The 20373-nt window shown below is 45.2% G+C and overlaps 1 protein-coding gene across 1 annotated transcript in view; it reads left to right on the top strand.

The window, feature by feature from the left end:
* The window catches only part of St6galnac5 (ST6 N-acetylgalactosaminide alpha-2,6-sialyltransferase 5), a 167783-nt gene that overhangs the window by 130182 nt on the left and 17228 nt on the right, over window positions 1-20373 (top strand). The window contains exons 3-4 of the mRNA XM_021196379.1: window positions 3735-4144; window positions 10600-10707. Coding sequence (XP_021052038.1) covers window positions 3735-4144; window positions 10600-10707 — 518 coding nt within the window. The remainder of the gene's footprint in view (window positions 1-3734; window positions 4145-10599; window positions 10708-20373) is intronic.

Genomic DNA, 20373 nt, shown 5'->3' with positions numbered 1-20373 from the left:
TCCCACTTTTGTCTTTTTGTTTTTTTTTTTTTTTTTTTTTTGGCAGTGGGTGAGGGGGAGGCTGTGGAAGCCTTGGGAGGTGGGGCTCGCTGGAGGGGGTGGGGCTCTTGAGGTTTATAGCCCCGCCCTGTGTGTGTCCTGTTCCTTCTGCTTCCCGGTTTGCCCAGATGAGAACAAGCTACTGTCACATTTAGTGACAAATAGAGTACTATCATTAAAAATACCATATCAAGCTCTGTGTAACTCAGGCACAGAAGGAGACAGCGAAACAAGGAAACTTTGCCCAGAAGTCTATGCAGCAGAGGAGTCGGCAGCCTCCTTCCCCTAGACCCCGGGACTGAGTGAGACAAACAGGAGTGTGTCTCTTCTTCGAGAAGTTCAGGTCTTGACCATATGTTACCCTCGTAGACTTAGGTTTGGATGAGTTCTACTCTGAATGACCCTCACAGGAACTGGGGTACCAGCTGCCATTTTACTGCCTCGTCCCAGATCAGAGCCCTAAGAGTTAGAACACTCATGACTAAGGAACAGCTTACCTTACCGGGAGAGAGGACAGGAGGGACCCAGTGAGCGCCGCTAATATGCCCCACTGATCTCGCTCGCTCCTTACTCTAGCCCACAGTGCTAGTCTAACCGCTAATCCCTTTGGCTCTAGAGCCAGATACCCCACCTCCTGGTCCCAGCTATCCCTTTCCTAACTGGATGATCACAAGCAAAATTATTTTATTTTTTAATCTTTCAAACTTCTGATTTGTAAAGTAGCGACAATAATACTTTACAGGATTATTTGAAAGATAAATATGGCTGTATAATAAGCTCAGAAACATTCCCAACACATGCAGAGTGCTCAATAAATTGCTACTTGACCACTCTTTTTTAAAACATCCCCAGCTTTGCAGTGGCCTAACTAGTCCCCATCAGTCAGATTCCAGCTCAGCCTCCTCCATAAACCCTGTCATTCCTTGATGTATTCCTTTGCCCGTGGTCCCTCACTAATGTTTCCCTCTTTTTTCCTTTTCTTTTTTCATCTGGCTGCCTAACTCAATGCACTGGTTTTCTTTCTTTTGCTATGTTAAAACACACAGAGAGGAGTTAGGGGAAAGACTGAAGGAGCTGAAGGGGCTTTATCTGGCATCAATGGGAGGAGGCCCTTGGTCCTGTGAAGGTCTGATGCCCAGTGTAGAGGAATGCTAGGGGTGGTGAGGCAGGAATGGGTATATGGGTGGGAAAGCACCCTCATAGAAGCGGGGTAAGGGGGGATGGGATGGGGGGATGCAGAGGGGAAACTGGGAAAGGGGATAACATTTGAAATGTAAATAAATAAAATATCCAATTAAAACACATACACACACACAAACATATACACAAATAACATTATGGACTAAGCTGTATCCATTTAGGATACACACACACACAGACACACACACACACATTCTTTAACAACAATTAATGGAAAAAGAGGCCATGAATTTGAAAGATAGCAAGAAAGCATACATGGAAGGATTTGGAGGCGGGGAAGAAAGGGGAGAAATAATACATTATAATCTCAAAAGGCAACAAGTTAAAGCAAACCCAAGAGTGTTTACTTGACTCAGATCTCTCCATCACTGAGGGAAGCCAGGGCAGGAGCTCCAGACAGAAACACAGAGCAGGAATTGAAGCAGAGACCGGGGAAGGACAGGGACTGCTGACTCCTGCTTAGTCAGCTTCTGTAGAGAACACAGGACCACCTGCCCAGGAGTGGCACCGACCTCGATGGGGTGGGCTCCCTCTATTAATGTGTGATCAAGAAAGTGTCCCACAGACATGTCGTAGGGTGAATCTAGTGGAGACATTTCCCAGATGGGCCAAGTTGACAAGGACAGCCACCACACCCAGTCACCTAAGCACAGCCCAACATGACACTCCTGGTGATGATTCACAGTGCCGTCATTAGCTCAAGGGCTCACCCTGGTCTGCTGAGTTTTTACCACATGCTCTGGATTAGATGGTAATTGTTTTTTAAACAGTTTCGCCGTGCAGCCCAGCTGAGCTGGAGCTGGCCTCAGAATCACAGGGACACCACACCTGCCTCTCCCTCCAAAGTGCGGAGGTTTCAGGTGTGCACACACTTAGGCTAGACTTGAGAGCACCTGTCATTTTCTGACTAATTCTTGTGACAAGTCCCACGCTTCAGCTGGCCCCTGCTACATGCAATGACCACTTTCACAGGTCAGACACTACTGATCTTAAAAAACAAAACTGCCTCCGTATCTTAGGGGTTTCCCTCCTTCTATCAAGGCAGAAAGGGCAGTTTTCCTCTGCTAGAGTTGAAGAAAACAAGGCCTGTGGAGGTCAATGACTTAGAAGGTTTCTGTAGCTAAACAAATGTTTCAAACAAAGCCAGACCCACCTTGCCATGAGAGGAGGTCTTGGGGAGCACTCCGTCAGGCTATGACATCATGGTTCAGGAAACTCTCACAGTAAAAACAAAATGGAGTATTTCAGTGCTTCGTTCCCCGGGACCACGGAGCCAGGTGCTCAGTCCTCCCTTAACTGAAAAGGGCAAAGCTCTGGGGGAGATGGGGGAGGCAACCTCCTTCAGAGTGCCTTGACTGGGCTGGGCATGCACCTTGGTTAGGGGCATGCTTTCTGAGAACACATGGAACGCTGGTTCAGGCTGCACCATAAACTGTGGTGGAGTGTGCCCATTATCCCAGCACTTGGGAGGTGGAGGCAGGAGGGTTAGAAGTTCTAAGTCACTCTTGGCTACACAGTGACATTCAGATTGTCATTTTCTTTTGAACTTCCTGGCCTTGGCCTCAGGCTCTAACTTCATTATCTTAGAACAAGGAAGAGATGTTTCCATTAAACATGAGCAGGGCATGGTAGAGTTGTTAGCTTTTCGGTGTTAAAGAAGTCATTGGTTCAAGGTGGTTGACTGAGCACTGTCGGCAGGGCAGCGTTGTCCCTCCCGTTGGCTTTCCAGGCAGGGCATCATGGGGGTCCGGTTTCTGGGCAATCCAGTTCCAGAATCTGAGGCCATGAGCCTGAGACCTCGCTTACATAAATGAAAACAGGCATTGCAGTTTCTGTCCTACCCTACACCTTTAAGTGAGAAAAAAAAATAGTTTTAGTTCTTTATTTCAAAGTTACAGCATTGAATCTGCATGCCATTGCTCCCGTGATTCCTGAATGGTACTTTTTAACTGAGGGTCAGCATGCTCTCCCAGCATCCGAAGGCCTTGACAATGCTTAGCTTTGGAGTAAGACGACTGAGAGTTGCAGACGCAGTCACGCCATCTGCAGAAGAGACTTTGCTTTGCCTCGGGGCCAGCCTTGGATTGGGAAAGACCTAGTTTTGAAAGTATGCCTTCATGACTTCCCATCTCTAAGCTAACTAAGCATGCAACAGTCTCCGCCTTGCTGGCTTCACATGTCCACACTGGTATCTAAGTGTAGCCAGTGACAGACAGATCAACACCAGCCCTTTCTCCCTCATCTAACAGCCTCTATCTGCAGTTTTAAAGAAAGGGAAGGTCCGTGTAGTTGCAATGGACCAGATATAATCAGGTGCAAGTCAAGGGGGGGGGGAGCATTTAAAAAAAGGGAGAAGACATTCTTATCTAAAGACAGGGATGTAACCTGGTGATGCCGGGGGTGGGGTGGGTCTTAAAAGGAGGGATGGACCTAGTGATGCCAAGGGAGGTAAATCCTGTGGCTGATGCCATCTTTCTCCTCCCCGTGTCTTGCAGCCCCTGAAAATGCATTGCAAGGATTGTGCCCTGGTGACAAGCTCCGGGCATCTGCTGCGTAGTCAGCAGGGCCCCCACATCGACCAGACAGAGTGTGTTATCCGCATGAATGACGCCCCCACCCGAGGCTATGGGCTTGACGTGGGCAACCGCACGAGCCTGCGGGTCATCGCACATTCCAGCATCCAGAGGATCCTCCGCAACCGCCATGACCTGCTCAACGTGAGCCAGGGCACAGTGTTCATCTTTTGGGGCCCCAGCAGCTACATGCGCCGGGATGGCAAGGGCCAGGTGTACAACAACCTGCAGCTCCTCAGCCAAGTGCTGCCTCGGCTGAAGGCCTTCATGATCACGCGCCACAAGATGCTGCAGTTCGATGAGCTCTTCAAGCAGGAGACTGGCAAAGACAGGTACAGGGCACGGGAGGGAAGCTGGGGGCAGTGAGGATGTGTGCTGTGGGCAGACTCACTAAAAGTCAAGCCAAAGATGAGAATCTGTGTTGTGAGCCTGTGGTTCATGTCAGCAACATCAATGGGGCTCACATGTCAGGTCACCCTGGTAACAGACTGCTCAAGTTGAGTGTATCAGGCAAAGTGGCCTGAAGCACGGTGACTATTATTGCGTCATTCATGGCCAAGTTATTATTGAAAAAAAAAAAAAAAAAAAAAAAGGCTAAATGGAGACCGGGCTACTTTAGGAAAAGTGGGACACAGTAATTTCATTTATCAAAGATAGTGTGTGGAGATGAGACTCAGTTTACTATGTGCTTCCTTAGCACGAGAGCCCCAGTTTTATCCTTAGCTCCATAGGGAAGATGGACATGGTGGGACGTGCCTAGAATCTCAGTGCTAGGGAAACTGAGACAAGCAAGTGTCTGGGGCTTGCTGTCAGCAACCCTACCCTAGTCTACTCCATGAATTCCAAGCCAGGGAGAGGCGCTGTCTCAAAAGACAAAGACAATGATAGGTTGACCTTTGACATCCATATATTCATAAATATGCCCGTGCATTCACATTGACACACACACACACACAGAGAGAGAGAGAGAGAGAGAGAGAGAGAGAGAGAGAGAGAGAAACAGACACAGAGAGTCAGAGACAGAGACAGACAGACCCACACATAGACAGAGACAGAGAGACAGAGACAGGCAGTCAGACACACACAGAGAGACAAACAGAAACAAACAGAGAGAGAGAGAGAGAGAGAGAGAATTTTCCTTTCTAAGATACACAGTCATGCTGTCAACTGCTCATCACTGAAAACCTACTACTTGCTCAGCACTGCACCTTGCATGTGGCCCCCTCTCGGAACAGTCAAAAGCAAGACGCCACCCTCCAAACATACATCCTTAGATATTCACCAAGTAGTGACAGGAAGAAAATGGAGCTGTAACTTGTATGGCAGGAGACAGACCATGGTCTAGGGTAATGTTTTCCAAAGTGCTCAAGAAGACTAGACAATGGGTGGAGAGACAGCTCAGTGGTTAAGAGCACTGGCTGCTCTTACCAGGATCTGTGCTCAGTTACACATACACATAGTGGCTCATAGCCATCTGAAACTCTGGTGGGAGGGGATCTAACACTCTTTTTGGCTCTGTGGGCACCAGGCATGCACATGGTACATACACATACATGTAAGCCAAATACACTTGCACATAAAGTAGACATTTTTAGAGATTTGATAATAGTGCATGAAGTCAGTGTAAGCAGGAAGATTCTGCAGTAATGGCACCTGTCTGAGAATAAGGCGAAATATCCGTTCAGACCCTCTCACGTGATGGGGCCTGATGATGATGCATGCATGTGTAGACACGCAGACACAGGATAGTTTGTTTAGATATGAAAATGTTCTAAAGTGAATAGTAAGGGTTGCATCTGTGAATGCACTAACATCCATTACACATTGCATGCTTTAAAAGTGAAATGAGAACCACATACAAATATACCCACATCTGAATGAACTTATTGTCCTGGTGTATTTCTCACTATAGGTAGCAGATTTTTGGGAAAAGAAAAATCTGTGGTCAGGACGATCAAAAGGCTTTGTCACAAAGATGCTTCAGGATAAGACCCGGGACAGTGTTTCCACAAGTATGGGAAGATCTGGGAAGGATAGAAGCCTTCCCAAGGGACCAAAGGACCAGGGAGGGAGCATGCTGTCAAAAGCCCGCCCTGCCCCGCCCCCGCCCCGCCCCGCCCCGGTGTGCCCAGGACAACTGGGCAAGTGGCATAAGATAAGGTCAGAAGGGAAAAGGGCCATGAGCTGGACAGAGCCAGAGAGGGATGGAAAATACTGGGGTGCTCAGGGAAGCCTCAGAGGGGTGGGTGGACACTCAGCTCTGAGCTGGAACGTCAGCCATGTACCTACCTACCTCACACCCCTGTGGAAGTAAGGGACAGTGACTACAGGTCATCAGGCTGATCTCATAATTAATTTCTAAAGTCTATACTGTTATAATTAAGATATGCTTGGTATTCTAATGCACTTCTTATAAAACAAACAAACCTGTTACTCCATTTCTTATCTTAAATCTACAGAGTTTTTTTAAAGTAAAATAAAGATCAGAAATTACCAAACCTACTATTTGGCTAGTTTAGGAACACATGATTGGGAAAGGAAGTCCAGTATCCCAATTCTTTGGACAGAAGAGCTGTGTTTTTCAACCTTGGGAACTTTATGGCAGTTTGAGGGCTGGGCCTGACGGTAATGGGCCCCAGGAGGAAAGCGTTACTGCCGTCCACACTACAGCAGCCTCTTTCCTGGGAAGACACAACAGACCCATGGCTACCACAGGCCAGACCCATGGCTAGCTTAGTAGGTCTACAGCTTGACTAGGAGAGCTACAGCTAGCCAAACACACCTGTGACTGGTCCATCACACTTATGGCTAGCCCACCAGCCCTACAACTAGCACAGCCCAGACCTGTGGCTAACCTAGTCAATCTCTAGCCCAGCCATGGATCAGATCACATGGACACTCCTGATTAAACTTTAAGAGCTGATACAAATTCCCATCATGGTCAACCCTGTGGCCCAGCAACAGGAAACAACCCTGAATGCTAACAAGTTCTTTCACCAAGAACACATGTTATAAGGAATGGACAAACAGCAAACTATTTACAACTAAATGTTGCTGCTTAGAAATTAAAAAAAAAAAGGTTTAAACTGTCTGAACCATAAAAAATGCATTCTCTCTGTTTTGTTTAATAATTGTTCATTAAAAGTAAGTCTACCCAAAACCCTGGAGCAGGGTTCACAAAGAAAACTGCACACTGCTGCATCTCTGCAAGCAATCACATGATACGGTCGGCTTGGAGACTAAAAAATCCCAACCCTCTGACCTCTTAAGATCCCTAAGGGACAGTCTCATACAAGACACGTCTCACTCCTCCCTATAACCTGGCCAGTGGTAACCTTCGGCTCAGCACATCTCTCTTTATTAGTCCAGCTGTAAGGGCTGAGCCAAGTCTTTGCAGCTGAGCTCCTGGGCCTCTTTCTGCAGATATTCCTCAGTTATCACCCACTCTGCCCTGCTCGGGCAATCTCACCTATGACCTTGTAGCATGCAAAAGCATATCGATCCTTCCAAAGGAAGCTTTGCATCTCTCACCTTAGGAGTCTGTCTTTACAAAGCTAGCCTGATATTGACTCATTATTCTTATGTGTCCTTATTCTTAGGCTGAGAGACAGAAACAACCTTGCAGAACAGATTTCCCACTTGACTGAAACCCAGAACATTTGGGTTGAAAATATTCCTTGTATGTAAGCAGAGAAATCTAACAATATGAGCGCATATGTTGAAGACACATTAAAGAGCTGGCTTTCTATCCAAACCAAGCTCGTCACTGGAACATTCGGTTCAGCTAATATTTTTTAAGAAATGGGCCAAGTCAGGAGATTTTTGATTTATAGGAAGTTTTACCCTTAAAAATGGAGATGAAAATGACCCGTGAACACTCTGCAATTAAGAAGCACTGCAGATGACAGAGATGGCCAAATCATGTTCTTTGATATTAGAAAGTAACTATACTTGAAAATAACTTTATAATTGAATAAGGGCACATTAGGAAAATATGATTCAGAACCAATATTATAGTAATTACATAAAGGAAGCATAAATGAAATAACTGCAGGAAGAATATTCCATTGAGATTATAAATGAGATTCTGGCAGAGCAGAAAGGCCTTTAATTGTAATTTAGTGTGCACTATAGCGTTATCAGCTCAGTGTGTTACTTCATCATATAAAAGAATATCTGCTAATTTTCTCTAATAAGCACATGACAGCTCTTCATATTCTTTCATTACAGCTGATTAACTGTAAAAACAGTAGATATTCCTTTGTTGGAGGGAAGAAAAAAAAAGAGTTCTGATTCTTTCAGGAAGACAGAACAAAGCAGTTGCGTTTCTATGGTGTGTGATCCCAAGGCTATTATTTAGGAAGTCTGGGGAATTTTAAGTGGCACTTAAAAGAGTGCCTCACTTCAGTTCCTCTAGTCCTCCACTTTGTATTCTTCCCATTTCCACCTGCAGATCCACTTCCTGTGGCCCTGCATCCTCCTGTATTCTAGGCTGTGGCATCACAGGAAAACTTCCAAGGAGTTTCTTCTCTCAGGAAAGCCCTGGTTGGTGTTTCCTGGGGATGGAAAGGCAGAAGGTATGGGTGTGACCATTGGTTCCCAGATCTCTCAGAGATCTCTAGGATATGAGTGAGGGTTGTGTTTTGCCTGGGCTCCGTCAGACTAGTCTGGGAAGAACTGCCCAGTACATTAACACAGCAGAGGTATGAACACAGGCTTCCCTTTAAATGAGGGCTTTTCCTCCTCTTCCCATTCTCATTCAGTTCCTTCCCAACCCCTCTAGCCCAAAGCCTTATGAAGGTATAGCCCTAGTGAGAAGCAAGGAATATACTAACACCTACAAAAGCTGGAACTTCTTTTCTTTATAAATGCTGCCCTGGCTACTGATGCACCTCCTCCATGAGACCCCAGCACCAGAGGCTTGGAAGGGTTTTCTTCCTGGATACTAAACAGCACTGAAGGAATGCTAAATTATTTACCTTGTCCACTCACCCCAGCAGCCAGGCCCTCCGCCCCGGTCCCTTTCGTGGACATTTTCTAATGTTCTCAAATGGCCAGAGGACAGAGCATCTAGTATCTGCTTTGAAGATACACTGAGGCTCAGAGATGAGCAGCGAGTCATCTCTGGTTATGCAGCTGCACGTGACAGAAACAGGAGAGTGTGGGGCTCACATTCTCCTCATCTGTAGGGGCTGTGACAAGCTTGGCCAGGAAGCTGTGGGAAGGAGGAAAGCATGTTTAAGGCTTAAGACTTGAAACTGAAGCTGAAGCCCACCCATGTCTGTCAGGCTCTCCACAAAGCAAAAGCCTCCTTAAAAATATCTCCTATCCCTGCATGAGGGGGAAAGCAAACGGTTTAACAGTCTCCCTTCCAGAGTGCGGAGCTCTGCAGTGCGGCTGGAAAGCGCTTTCTTCAGCTCTGCCATTCCCCTCACATACAGCTCTGTGGCTGGGCAAAGTCAGACAGTCTGACCTTGGGGATAAGGGTGTTTGGAGCTGGCTAATGAGGCATGCTATGGCACTGAAGAAAGAAAAGGCAGCAATCCCAGAAGAACTGAAATTAACACCCACAGCAGTGGAGCATGGAGACCAGTGACTCATTCTCAGGACTCAAATTAGACCTTGCCGATGTGTCTCCACTGGTCTCCTGAGGCTGAATGGCTTGTTCAGCCTCCACTCAGATGTCTGAATGCACATGTTAATGAATGGCAAAACGCACAGATTTATTTCCTTAGACTTGTCAGTTTGGGACTTAGACATTTCAGAAGGCTCTGAGTGACCTTAGGTAAGGTAAATGCAGAGGCTCTATTAGATACAAGCATCTTCTGGCTCTCTTCCTCTGCTCTTCCCAAGCACATGTGCTCCTAAGAAAAGAGATTCAGTCACAATGTTGGTGTTCTTAATGTGCTTTGGGACAGCCTTTCACCTATGGATGGATGGATGGATGGACAGACGGATGGACAAATACATATATACATACATGATAAATGAGTAGATGGATGTATAGACAGATAATAGATTAATGGCTGATAAGTGATAGGTGATAATAGACAGATAAAAGAATGAAACTGATTGGTGATAGATAAGTGACAAATTATGGTGATAAATATGAGAAGATAGATGTGTTAGATAAATGCATACATGCATTCATACATGCATGCACACATGCATGCATACATGCATAAATGCATACATACATGCATATATATACATATATAGATGATAGATAAGTGGGTAGATTAATAGATAGATGGAAAGAGAGGTAGCAAGACCTACTTGTTTAACTATATTATTTGTAATCTAGCCTATTTAGGGACACAGGGAGAATTTCTAGTCAAATTTTCTCATTAATAACAAATGGCCACATGGATATTGTCATCCGATAGTTGAATTATGGCAGCACACACCTAAGCATTCAAACAATGATCATTCTCTTTAATGATGTATGTAGAAATCCCTTAAGCATCAACATTAGTTATGCATGTACTAGAAGAGATTTTGGTTTAGCAAAATTCTAATGTGTACCAAATGGGAGTGAGAGAAAGTGCATGTATGGGTGTTCATCTGTGTACCTGGGTGCATGTAGGGTTCATGTGTGTGCATGTGGGGTGTGTGTGTGTGTGTGTGTGTGTGTGTGTGTGTGTGCATGGGCGTGTGTGTGTGTGTGTGTGTGTGTGTGTGTGTGTGTGTATGTTAGGGATGGGGGTTGTTTAATAGTTGGCTCCAGCATGGTTATGAGCCTGGGACTGCTTTACCAGAGTGCAGACTTCACCCTTGTTCCTTCCAGGAAGATCTCCAACACTTGGCTGAGCACTGGCTGGTTCACCATGACAATTGCTCTGGAGCTGTGTGACAGGATCGATGTTTATGGCATGGTGCCCCCAGACTTCTGCAGGTAGGATTAATTCCGTGAAGGTACTTCATCAGCAGAGCCATTTAGGGCTTAGAAATCATCAGCTGATTCTGAATATCAAACACAAAACATGTCAATGCACCTTCTCAGAGCAATTAATTAGCATGTCCCAAGTCCTGGCTGTAGAAACAGCAAATGGCATTTAATTATGTGATACAAAATATTGAAAGATTTTGTTTGTACTTCTAGAGAATTAATCCATCTTATGGACTTCATTTATTCTCTGAATATTTATCAGCCAAAAGTAATGCATTAATTGGCATAATATTGATGATGAACAGGCATTAAGAATTGTGAGTTTCCTTTCCATTTGGAAAAAAATGCAGTGATATTTAAATGAATTCATGGGGCATTTCCTTGGATTGAGAGTTTCCTGAAACTATAATATTCCTTCGAGTCTCTTACTCTGACCACAGTCTAGCCTTGGTTCATATTCCTAGAGCCAAAACCACAGGCACAATTATTTGGCTCCATCACTTTAAAGGCAGTGTGCACACATCTCTGCTGCTTGATGCCTGGAGGCCCCTCCTGGCCTGTGCTCAGGCCGAGAATACTATGTGTCTACAGAAGCACTAGGCTCTTTGCAAGGGCTTGGTTTGTGGAAAACAGTCTACAGAAAGCACGGATGTAGAGGGAATCCTGAAAGCTCCTTGATTTTCAGAGATGCCCATGGCCTCCTCATGACTTCACCCCTGATGTTTAAACCATCAGACCTGCACAGGGGTTAGTTACATCTTGTTGGCTAAAATGCATGAATACATTGCCCTTCACTCATTTCAAACTTGACAGTGCTTCAAAGGTCATGGGTCTTCGGGCAAAAATGATACTTTGAACAGACAGAGCAAGAATGAGGTAAAGTACTTAGATACATCTAGTCATCTCTCTGCCGCTAGAACTGAATGCCACGCACTGGGGGAGCTTGTGAAGATTTAGAGTTTGTGCAACTCGGGGTTATAGAGGCTTGTCCAAGATCGGGGGGCTGTGATGGGTGAAGGTCAGGATGTAATGTGGTATGAAGGTTAATCTTCATCAAGTTGACCTGGGAGGTTGAGGTACAGCTCTGAGTGTGTCTCTGAGGGTGTTTCCCTGTGTGGACTAACTGAGCAGAGCATTACAATTCCATGGGCTGTGATCCAGGTAGTTAAAAGAAAGCCTCAGGGGTCTGAGTGTTTCCTTCTCCATTTCCTGGCCCCCAGGACATGAGCTGTCCTTCTTTCTCACATCTTCCACACCATAATGTCTGAACCTTCTGATTCCAGGAGCTGAAATAAATCATTCCTTGTTTAAATTGGTTCAGTCAGGTGCTGTGGGAATTGTGAAGCAAAACCAAATTACATACATTGTGAAAAGGGTGTAGACAAGAATCAGAAACAGGCTTTTGTAAAAGGCCTTCAGGACCACCATGGATCCTCAAATCCATTAATCTGTTAAGGATGGAGCCCTTGTGATCAGATCCTTTTAAAGATCCTCCCTGGTCTTCCCTCTTGCTTTCTAAAAGAGGGTTAAAGTTCTCCCTGTGTAGCCCATGTTGGTCTCAAAGTCGCCATACCCCTGCCTCGGCCTCCTGAGTGTCAGGATAATAGTTATGCACCCCTATGCCTGGCTGTCCCTCCCCCTAATCCCTCAAACATGACAGCTAAACTCCAAGGTTGGCTCTGGCAGGTATTGATGCCACACTCTTGCCACTTTGTCACATCCTCAGTATGCAGTACAGTAGGATTCCTCTATATAAAACAGAGTCACATAGGAGAAAGAAAGGCACGGACCGAGAAACCTGGAACATAAAGGTATCCTTTCACCAGGTCCAGACTGCAAGGTCCAAGTCCAGTGTGGATGAACCTAAAGCAACCTTGAATAAGCCACCTCATCTCTCTCTGTCTCACCTTCCTCATTTATAGAAATGGAGATGTTGATAATAGAATCCACCACAGAGTGTTGTGGGTGGATTAAGTAAGCTAACACATGCGGAGTGTCTGGAACAGTGCCCTGTATGTAGTGAGTACGAAGTGTGTTAGATTGGGTCCTCATCCAGTTCCTGATCACTTACGTCACTGACATTGTTTCCCTGTTTGACAATTGGGTTCAAGAAGTGGGTAGAATGCTATAAAAAAGCAAGCTGCCGTCTCCTATCAACAGTGTAACAAAAGATCTGCAAGGCATTGCCATCAAAACTGATGGCTACAGAGCAGATATAATTATGTCATATTGCTATTAGGATGCCAGGAAGAAAACGCATGAATAAATTGAAATGTTAATGGCTTTAAGTGTTCAAGGAAATATTCCATTTATTATGGAAAACAAATGAAAGGCAAGTTAACCTGTCATTTCTCTTATTCACAGTTAGTTCCTCACGACTTAGTATGATCAGATGGAGATAATGTATGGAATGATGCTAAAAAGGAAATTAAGATAATTTCAACATGTCATATGTTTCATCCAGCTTCTGCAACTCAGCTGCCACTGAAAACGTTCAGCAGTTGTCTGCCCAAGATGCTCTGAGCAAGGACTTTTCAGAATGGTGCTGCCACAGTTGTGTCTCAGAAAGTGAAGTGCCAGGAGCCACTAGAGGGAAGGCTTGTGTTCCTGGGAGCATCTTCTCTACTTAGTCATGGCTGTTCAGGGAAGGGTAGGAAGGTGTTTCTGTAAACTTCTTTTTGCTATGGCAAAATGTCCAACAACAGCAACCTAAGGAAGGAAGGGTTTATCTCAGTACACAGTTTGAAGGTACAGTTCATGCTGGCAGTGAAGTCCTGGCTGCAGGAGCCAGAGGCATCTGGTCACATTGTATCAGGCAGGAAGCAAAGATGGATCTGGTCACATTGTATCTAGGCAGGAAGCAAAGATGGATCTGGTTACATTGTATCCAGGCAGGAAGCAGAGATGGATCTGGTTACATTGTATCCAGGCAGGAAGCAGAGATGGATCTGGTTACATTGTATCCAGGCAGGAAGCAGAGATGGGTCCAGGTGCTTGGTTCCCTCTCCTGTTCTTATAGTTCAAGGATGCAACCCATAGGATGATGCCATCCTCGTTTAGGGCGTGCCTTCCCATCACAATTAAAGCAGTCTCAAAACTCCCACACAGATATGCCTCCTAGGGTTTGACTCCTAGGTTATTCTAGATACTGTCAGCTTAATAATCGATATTGACCACCTGAGGAGAGAAGACAAGGACCCAGTTCCCAACTACATGACTTTGAGACTGGTTTCCCCATCTGCAAAGTTGACAAGTGAAAATAAAACACCAAGCTGGCTGCGGAGAGTGTGCAGAGATAGTGAGCACAGTGTGTGTCAGACAATGCACAAGAGTGAGCACACTGTACTGCAAATGGTGCACAAGAGAGACTATCGTCTATCACTAACTTACCCTAATCTTAATTAAGATTCTAATGTAAGATACACACAGTAGCATTATTTTGCAGTTAAGTTGAAAGCTACCAGTATTTTCAATTGAGAGATTCAAAGAACATAGCTCAGCTTTGTCGTCTCAGATGCTTACAACAAACCTTGCCCACATCAAACTAACAGTGACCATGGGAACACCACCTACCATGAAACTATTAAATAGTGTTCTCTACAATCCTTATCTAAGTATCAAATGTCTTTTGAAATTAATATTTTTCTCAGAGTTTAAACAACCAACCTGTAAGTTTGTCCTTCTCTAACTGTTCTGTTCTGCCTTTGGCTTCATCTTGAATGTAGCTAGGGAGTAATAGGAACCCCAACAACATACATACTCCTTAAGCTGTAGGAGTTAAGATGTAATATACCACAACGGTAAGAAAGTTTGGCCTGGTATGTGTTGGTGGCAGCTATTGAGTTGGTTGAATGGCCCAGGAGGCAATCCCCATATGGGAAGTCTTGTATGTTTGTTTCCATGTTTGGAACCTCAGGGTTTGGAGCAGTGGAGTTCACTGTCCTTCATACAGCAGGTACTTTTAAATATCAGGGAGGTAGCTCTGTCCTCCACTCTTTAATGGTCTAAAAGGAAAGAAAGAAAGAAAGAAAGAAAGAAAGAAAGAAAGAAAGAAAGAAAGAAAGAAAGAAAGAAAAAGTTGTCTATGGATAAAACAAACCATTTCTGCCTATAAGAGAGTTGTGACCTTGGGAAATTTATTTGACCTTCAGTGGTCCTTGGTGAACTTGGTCAGGCTATAGTGACTGTGTCTCAGAATCTCAGCTCTCAGGTCTATAAAACACTAGTGACATCAGCACTGGTCTTGAAAGTTTATGATGAGTCCACTAGAAGCTGGTGGGAGCTCAGCACAGCCCTGAGGTGACAGGGGGTGTTGGACACAGTCTGGGATGATGCCCCTAGGGCACATTAGTTAGTGCTCAGCGACAGATGGCTGCTGGGCCCTGGAAAGGAAGGACAGACATGGTCTTCAGCAGGAGGCAGGTCTCCTTTCTGCCGTACTAAGAACTGACGGAGGTGGCTGCCAGCTGCGTGGGCTCTGTCACAAGGCCCCCTTCAGAGCATGAGCCATTCTCTGGCTTCTCCAGGTCTCCTGTCTTCTCACCATGGCAGCAGACCTCAGCAAATGCTCATTTTCACAAATCAACTGCTTTGGATTAAGATACAACTGGCACCTTCAACAGAAGCATTCATTAGTTAATCAAAGACGTTTGTTCATTTCATAGCTATTTCACAAAGGTCAGAGGTTACACAGGCAGTGCCTGTGCAGAAGATGTTCACTGTCTGTCAGGGCATCTGACTCCCTGAGGGTTTCTGAAATATCCATCCTTGGTTTTCAACTGAACTTGGAGGAATCTGCAATCCCTGGGTAAGAACCTTTCCTCCTGACATGACCAAGGGCAGACCCGGTCCTCTAGCAAATAAGAAGTTTGATACCATGTATGTCCTTTTGGGTCTGAGTTACCTCATTCAGAATATTTTCTACTTCCATCCATTTGCCTGCCAATTTCATGATGTCCTTGTTTTTAATAGCTGAGTAATATTTGATTATATACATGGGTCAGATTTTCTTTATATGTATTTCAGTGGAGGGGCAATTGGGCTGCTTCCAGTTTCTGGCTATTAAGAATAAAGCTATGACCATAGGGGAACAAGTGTCCTTATAGTGGAGCATCTTTTGGGTATATACCCAAGAGTGGTATAGACAGATCTTGAGGGAGAACTATCCCCAAATTTCAGAGAAACCACCAGATTGATTTCCAGAATAGTTGTACAAGTTTGCACTACATCCTCGCCAGCATGTGCTGCCATTTGTTTTTTGATCTTAGCTATTCTAGTGGGTGTAAAGTAGACTCTCAGAGTTGTTTTGATTTGCATTTCCCTAATGACTACGGACATTGAGCATTTTAAAGTGCTTCTTGGCCATTAGAGATTCCTCTGTTGAGAATTCTCTCTTTAGCTTCTATTCTCCATTTTTTAACTGGGTTATTTGATTTGTTGGTGTCTAACTTCTTGAGTTCTGTATGTGTTTTGGATATCTGCCCTCCATTGAGTGTAGGGTTGGTGAAGATCTTTTCTGATTTTCTAGGCTGCTGTTTTGTCCTATTGATGGTGTCTAACCCACACCCCTGCACATAAGTAGCAGAAGTGCAATTTGGCCTTCATGTGGGTCCCCCAACAACTGGAGGGGGTGCTGTCCCTGACTCTGTTGCCTGCCTGTGGTTCCTGTTCCTCTAACTGAACTGCCTTGTCTAGCCTCAGTGGGAGGGGATGTGCCAGGGTGGGTTGGTACCCAGAGGAGCCTCCATCTTCTCAGAGGAGAAGGGGAGGGGGAATAGCGAAAAGGCTGTCTGGGAAAAGGAAAGGGAGGACTGGGAGGAGGGCTGTGATCAGGATGTAAAGTGACTAAGTAAATTAAGGAAAGTTCAATAGACTTGGTGGTCTATGGTACAGTTGGGCTGCTTTCTAATCTAAACACAATGTCCATAGGCTTTCAGGAGAGTGGAACTGTCACTTCCTTGTCACCAGGAAACAGAAGCACAAAGAGACAAAGTGTTACATGGACTCCGTAGGTAGGGTAGCAGCCCACATAACTGACCAGCAGCTGTCTGCATGTTGGAGTGGGATTTGGGCCTAAATTCTTGGAGAGGCAAATGGCTGAGCAATCCATGAATCCCGAAGCTGCAGGTGTAAAGTTTAAGAAGGTGTAAGATGTCATCTTCCGCTAAGCCTTCCTGGGGCCTGGCTTTCTCATTCCACCCCATGGGCCTCAGTGGCCTTGCCTAGTCATTCACTAAGAAGAAACTTTCTAGTGGGCCCTAAAAGTATTGAGCTAATGGACTCTTTGGGGGAAAAGATTACTTCCATATTTATATTTAAAAACCACTAAGGAGGGCGGTCGGTATACAAATGGCTATGGTGGCAGATGGGGACTGCGCAAGACCTGGGAGAATGAACTCCTGGGTATAAGGCATGCGAGGGCCAACAGCCCTCTCTTCCTGATCCCATTTCTGCTATCACCACAAACTGCTCTTGCCAACCCTGGCTGCTTCCATGTCCAGATATCCCTGGACTGATAGATCTTACCACAGTCCTGACATTGTTTAGCACAGCTCATGGGCTTCTCAAAGCTTTTAGAACAGAATTCATTCTCTCCAGCTTAGCTCAGCAGCCCTTCAGGACGTGCCTTCTGCACACTATTCTGGTCCTGTCTCCTGCACCCACAGATTTATGTCAGCCATCCTAAAAATCTTGTCAGAGAACTGACCCTGCAGACATCCTTCTGCCTCAGCAGGAAGTTCCTTCTCCTCCATTCTCCATTTACCTGGAAGTCACTGGCTCTTTCCTTACTGAATAATCGCTTCCATTTCCTATGTACACACCCAAGCCAGCCCTGTGCTTAGAGTAAACACATGGTTTAGTTCACCGACTCTTGGGATAATCCGAATTGTAATGCTGGTTCCAATATTTTACAAATGAGCCCACAGACCTGAAACAGCTGTCAAAGTCTCAGAGCTGATAAGGGACAAGAAGTAGGATTTGGACAGAGATCTGCAAACCTGAAGAGCCCAAGCTGTTAACCCTTTGCTTCCTGTTTTGGCTGTAACAGCCCCTTCCCCTCCTGAGACAGGCCTGCAGGCTCCCTGGCCTCCCTGCAACTCTCCTCTGCCTTGGCTCATGGATGCTTTCTCTAGCTTCTCCATTTACTACCTGCTCCTTGAGATGAGGGATGAAGCCTCAGTCCTCCTTGGTATCTTTAGTTCCATCATCCAGAACATGGTGCATATTCAGTACAGATAGTTCATTGACAGCCCAAAAGACTTCCCCTTGGGGGGTTAAGAGTTTGATTGGAGGCCTGAGGGATGCCTCAGCAATGAGAAATACCTTCTGCTCTTTCAGACATCCTGAGTTTAGTTCCCAGTACCCAGATCAGGTGGCTCACAACCTCCTGTAACCCCAGCTCTAGAGCTCTAACACCTCATGCCACCATCACACACAAGATATACATTCAGATACACGTACATTAAAAGCAGAGTTAGAAAAAAAAAAAGAATTTGATTCAAAATGTTCATTGCAAGTCAAATAGGAGGCTAGGAGTGGATGGAAGCTGTAATTAGCAAACTGTGAGTTCATAGTCTGTGTAGCTGTCCATGGAGGCCAGCATCGAAGCCCCAGAGACAGGCTTGCATGTCAGCCCCCACCCTTCCTCCCTTACCAAACTTCATACCCATCAGTGTTCAGAAAGCTGGACAGAATTAATGTTGTGCTGCCCCAGTGACAGCATCAAAATGTATTATGCTGGGTACAGCGGACCCTTAAATCATGCCACCTCCAGATAGGGAGCCAAACCCATTCTTTGAACGGACTATAAATTGCAGAAAAGGTCTGTTATCATTGCTTTCTAAACTAAGCTATGGTGAGTATTTTTAAGCTCATTTCCCTTTGTAAATTATTTGTGATAATAATAGGCCAAGCATTTAAATTCCACCTAATAATCTTATTTCCGGTCATACTTAGCACATTACTGAGTTTACAGCTCTCTGTCAGCCATCATTTCTTATTAATTAGCAAAGTAATGATTCAGAGTGATTGCTGTCATGGAACTAAATTAATATCTCATCCATAATGTGAAGGACATCTCAAAGGTATCATGAATACTGGAGAGTTGATTCTGCTGGAATTATTAGCTCGTGAGCATTAATAAAGCTGCCACCAAAAGCAGCAGAGACAGCTTCTATGTGGCAATAGCTCACCAAGCAGCGTCCGACACTCAACGGTGGGCAGGCTCAACGGTGGACAGGTACAGAATGGCAACGACACCTGTGTCCCTGATGGTCTGCAAGGCATGAAACTGCATCGTGCTTCTTTCTGGCAGCCCGTTGTTCTTCCACCTTCACCACGGTTTGGCTAATTCTCACCCTACACTGACTGGTTCCATGACCTTCTGTATCCTAGGGGTCTTTCTGAAACATTATGGTGCCCCCTGGGAGTCAGGGTGGGGGCTCAGGAGAGAACTGTGGCTTGCTCTCCCATGAAGGAGAGGCAGCTAGGTGTGGGCGCTGCATGCTCCCCAGACACAATGATAGTGCCACAGGTTTCTGAGGTAAGCAGCTAATTTCTTGACGTAGGCTACTCAGACAAGAAATCCAGGCAACACACAAAAAGTAGCTTAGTGGGTCCTACAGGGAGAGGGAGGGCTGCTGGTGATAACATTTTATTCTAAGGGCTCTGCCGTGGGCCAGTTACAGAGGAACCCAGGCATGCAGCCACTGTTCATTCCTCTGTGTTCTTCAAATATTTCCTGAGTATCAGTCAGACGTGCTGGGCATTACGCCAAACACAGCAGTGTGTCTAGAAAGTTCTCAGGCTCTAGGGAAATGAAGACCACATTCTTACCCTGGGACATCCTCAGCCTTTGTGGCTGATGCGTCCACACCATCAATAGCTTTAGCCTAGTTGGGACTTTTACTTAATATAAGTTTATGTGCACGGAGCCTTCAGAAGGAAGACTCACTGGAAAAGGAAAATGTGTTTGCAGGCCCATTTTGAAAAAGCAGACAGTTGTGGAGCAATATTAGACAAAAAAAACAAAAAAACAAAAAAAAAAAAAAGCAAAAACCAAGGCCTAGTGATGTTAAATCGGGAGGATTTACAGAGACTTTCTTCAGCTTTTCTCGTCATCTCTGCGTCTTTGAAGGAAGGGTGTTTCTTTCCTCTGGGTATGGGGGTGCCTCTGGGCTGGAAGCTTTATGGTCTACTTTAGAAGAAGGTCAAGAATTCTCTAAAGGGTCCTTCAGGGGAGGGGTCAAGGAAAGAATGACTTTGCCTATGCATCTCTTCAAAGGTGAAAACACCATGTCTTGAGGCATCGTGCTCTGAAACCTTGAAGTACCCCCTTGCTTTTCAATATTATATTTCCCACCGATTATTCAGCTCAGCTGCAGGCTTGAAAAACCTTCAACCCCCTTGATGATGTTTCTCCTGCTGGGCAGCATTATACCTGATGTCTCTGCTAGATGAAGCAGAGTGAACCTCACTCAGAGGCTTTCCAACGAGGTCTCTGGAAGAGTGTAACAGGAAACAAGCTGTCCCTCACTGCCTGTGAGACCCAGCAGAAACATGGGGACCATCCATATAGAAACCTCCCCTGGGAGACAGACGCCTCTCTATAAAACATCTCTTTTTTTTTTTTTTTTTTTTTTTTTTTTTTTTTTTTTTTTTTTTTTTTTTTTT

The sequence above is a fragment of the Mus pahari genome, chromosome 4 (assembly GCF_900095145.1).
Source record: "Mus pahari chromosome 4, PAHARI_EIJ_v1.1, whole genome shotgun sequence".
NCBI lineage: Eukaryota > Metazoa > Chordata > Mammalia > Rodentia > Muridae > Mus > Mus pahari.
This window is presented reverse-complemented; position numbering and strand designations above follow the sequence as displayed.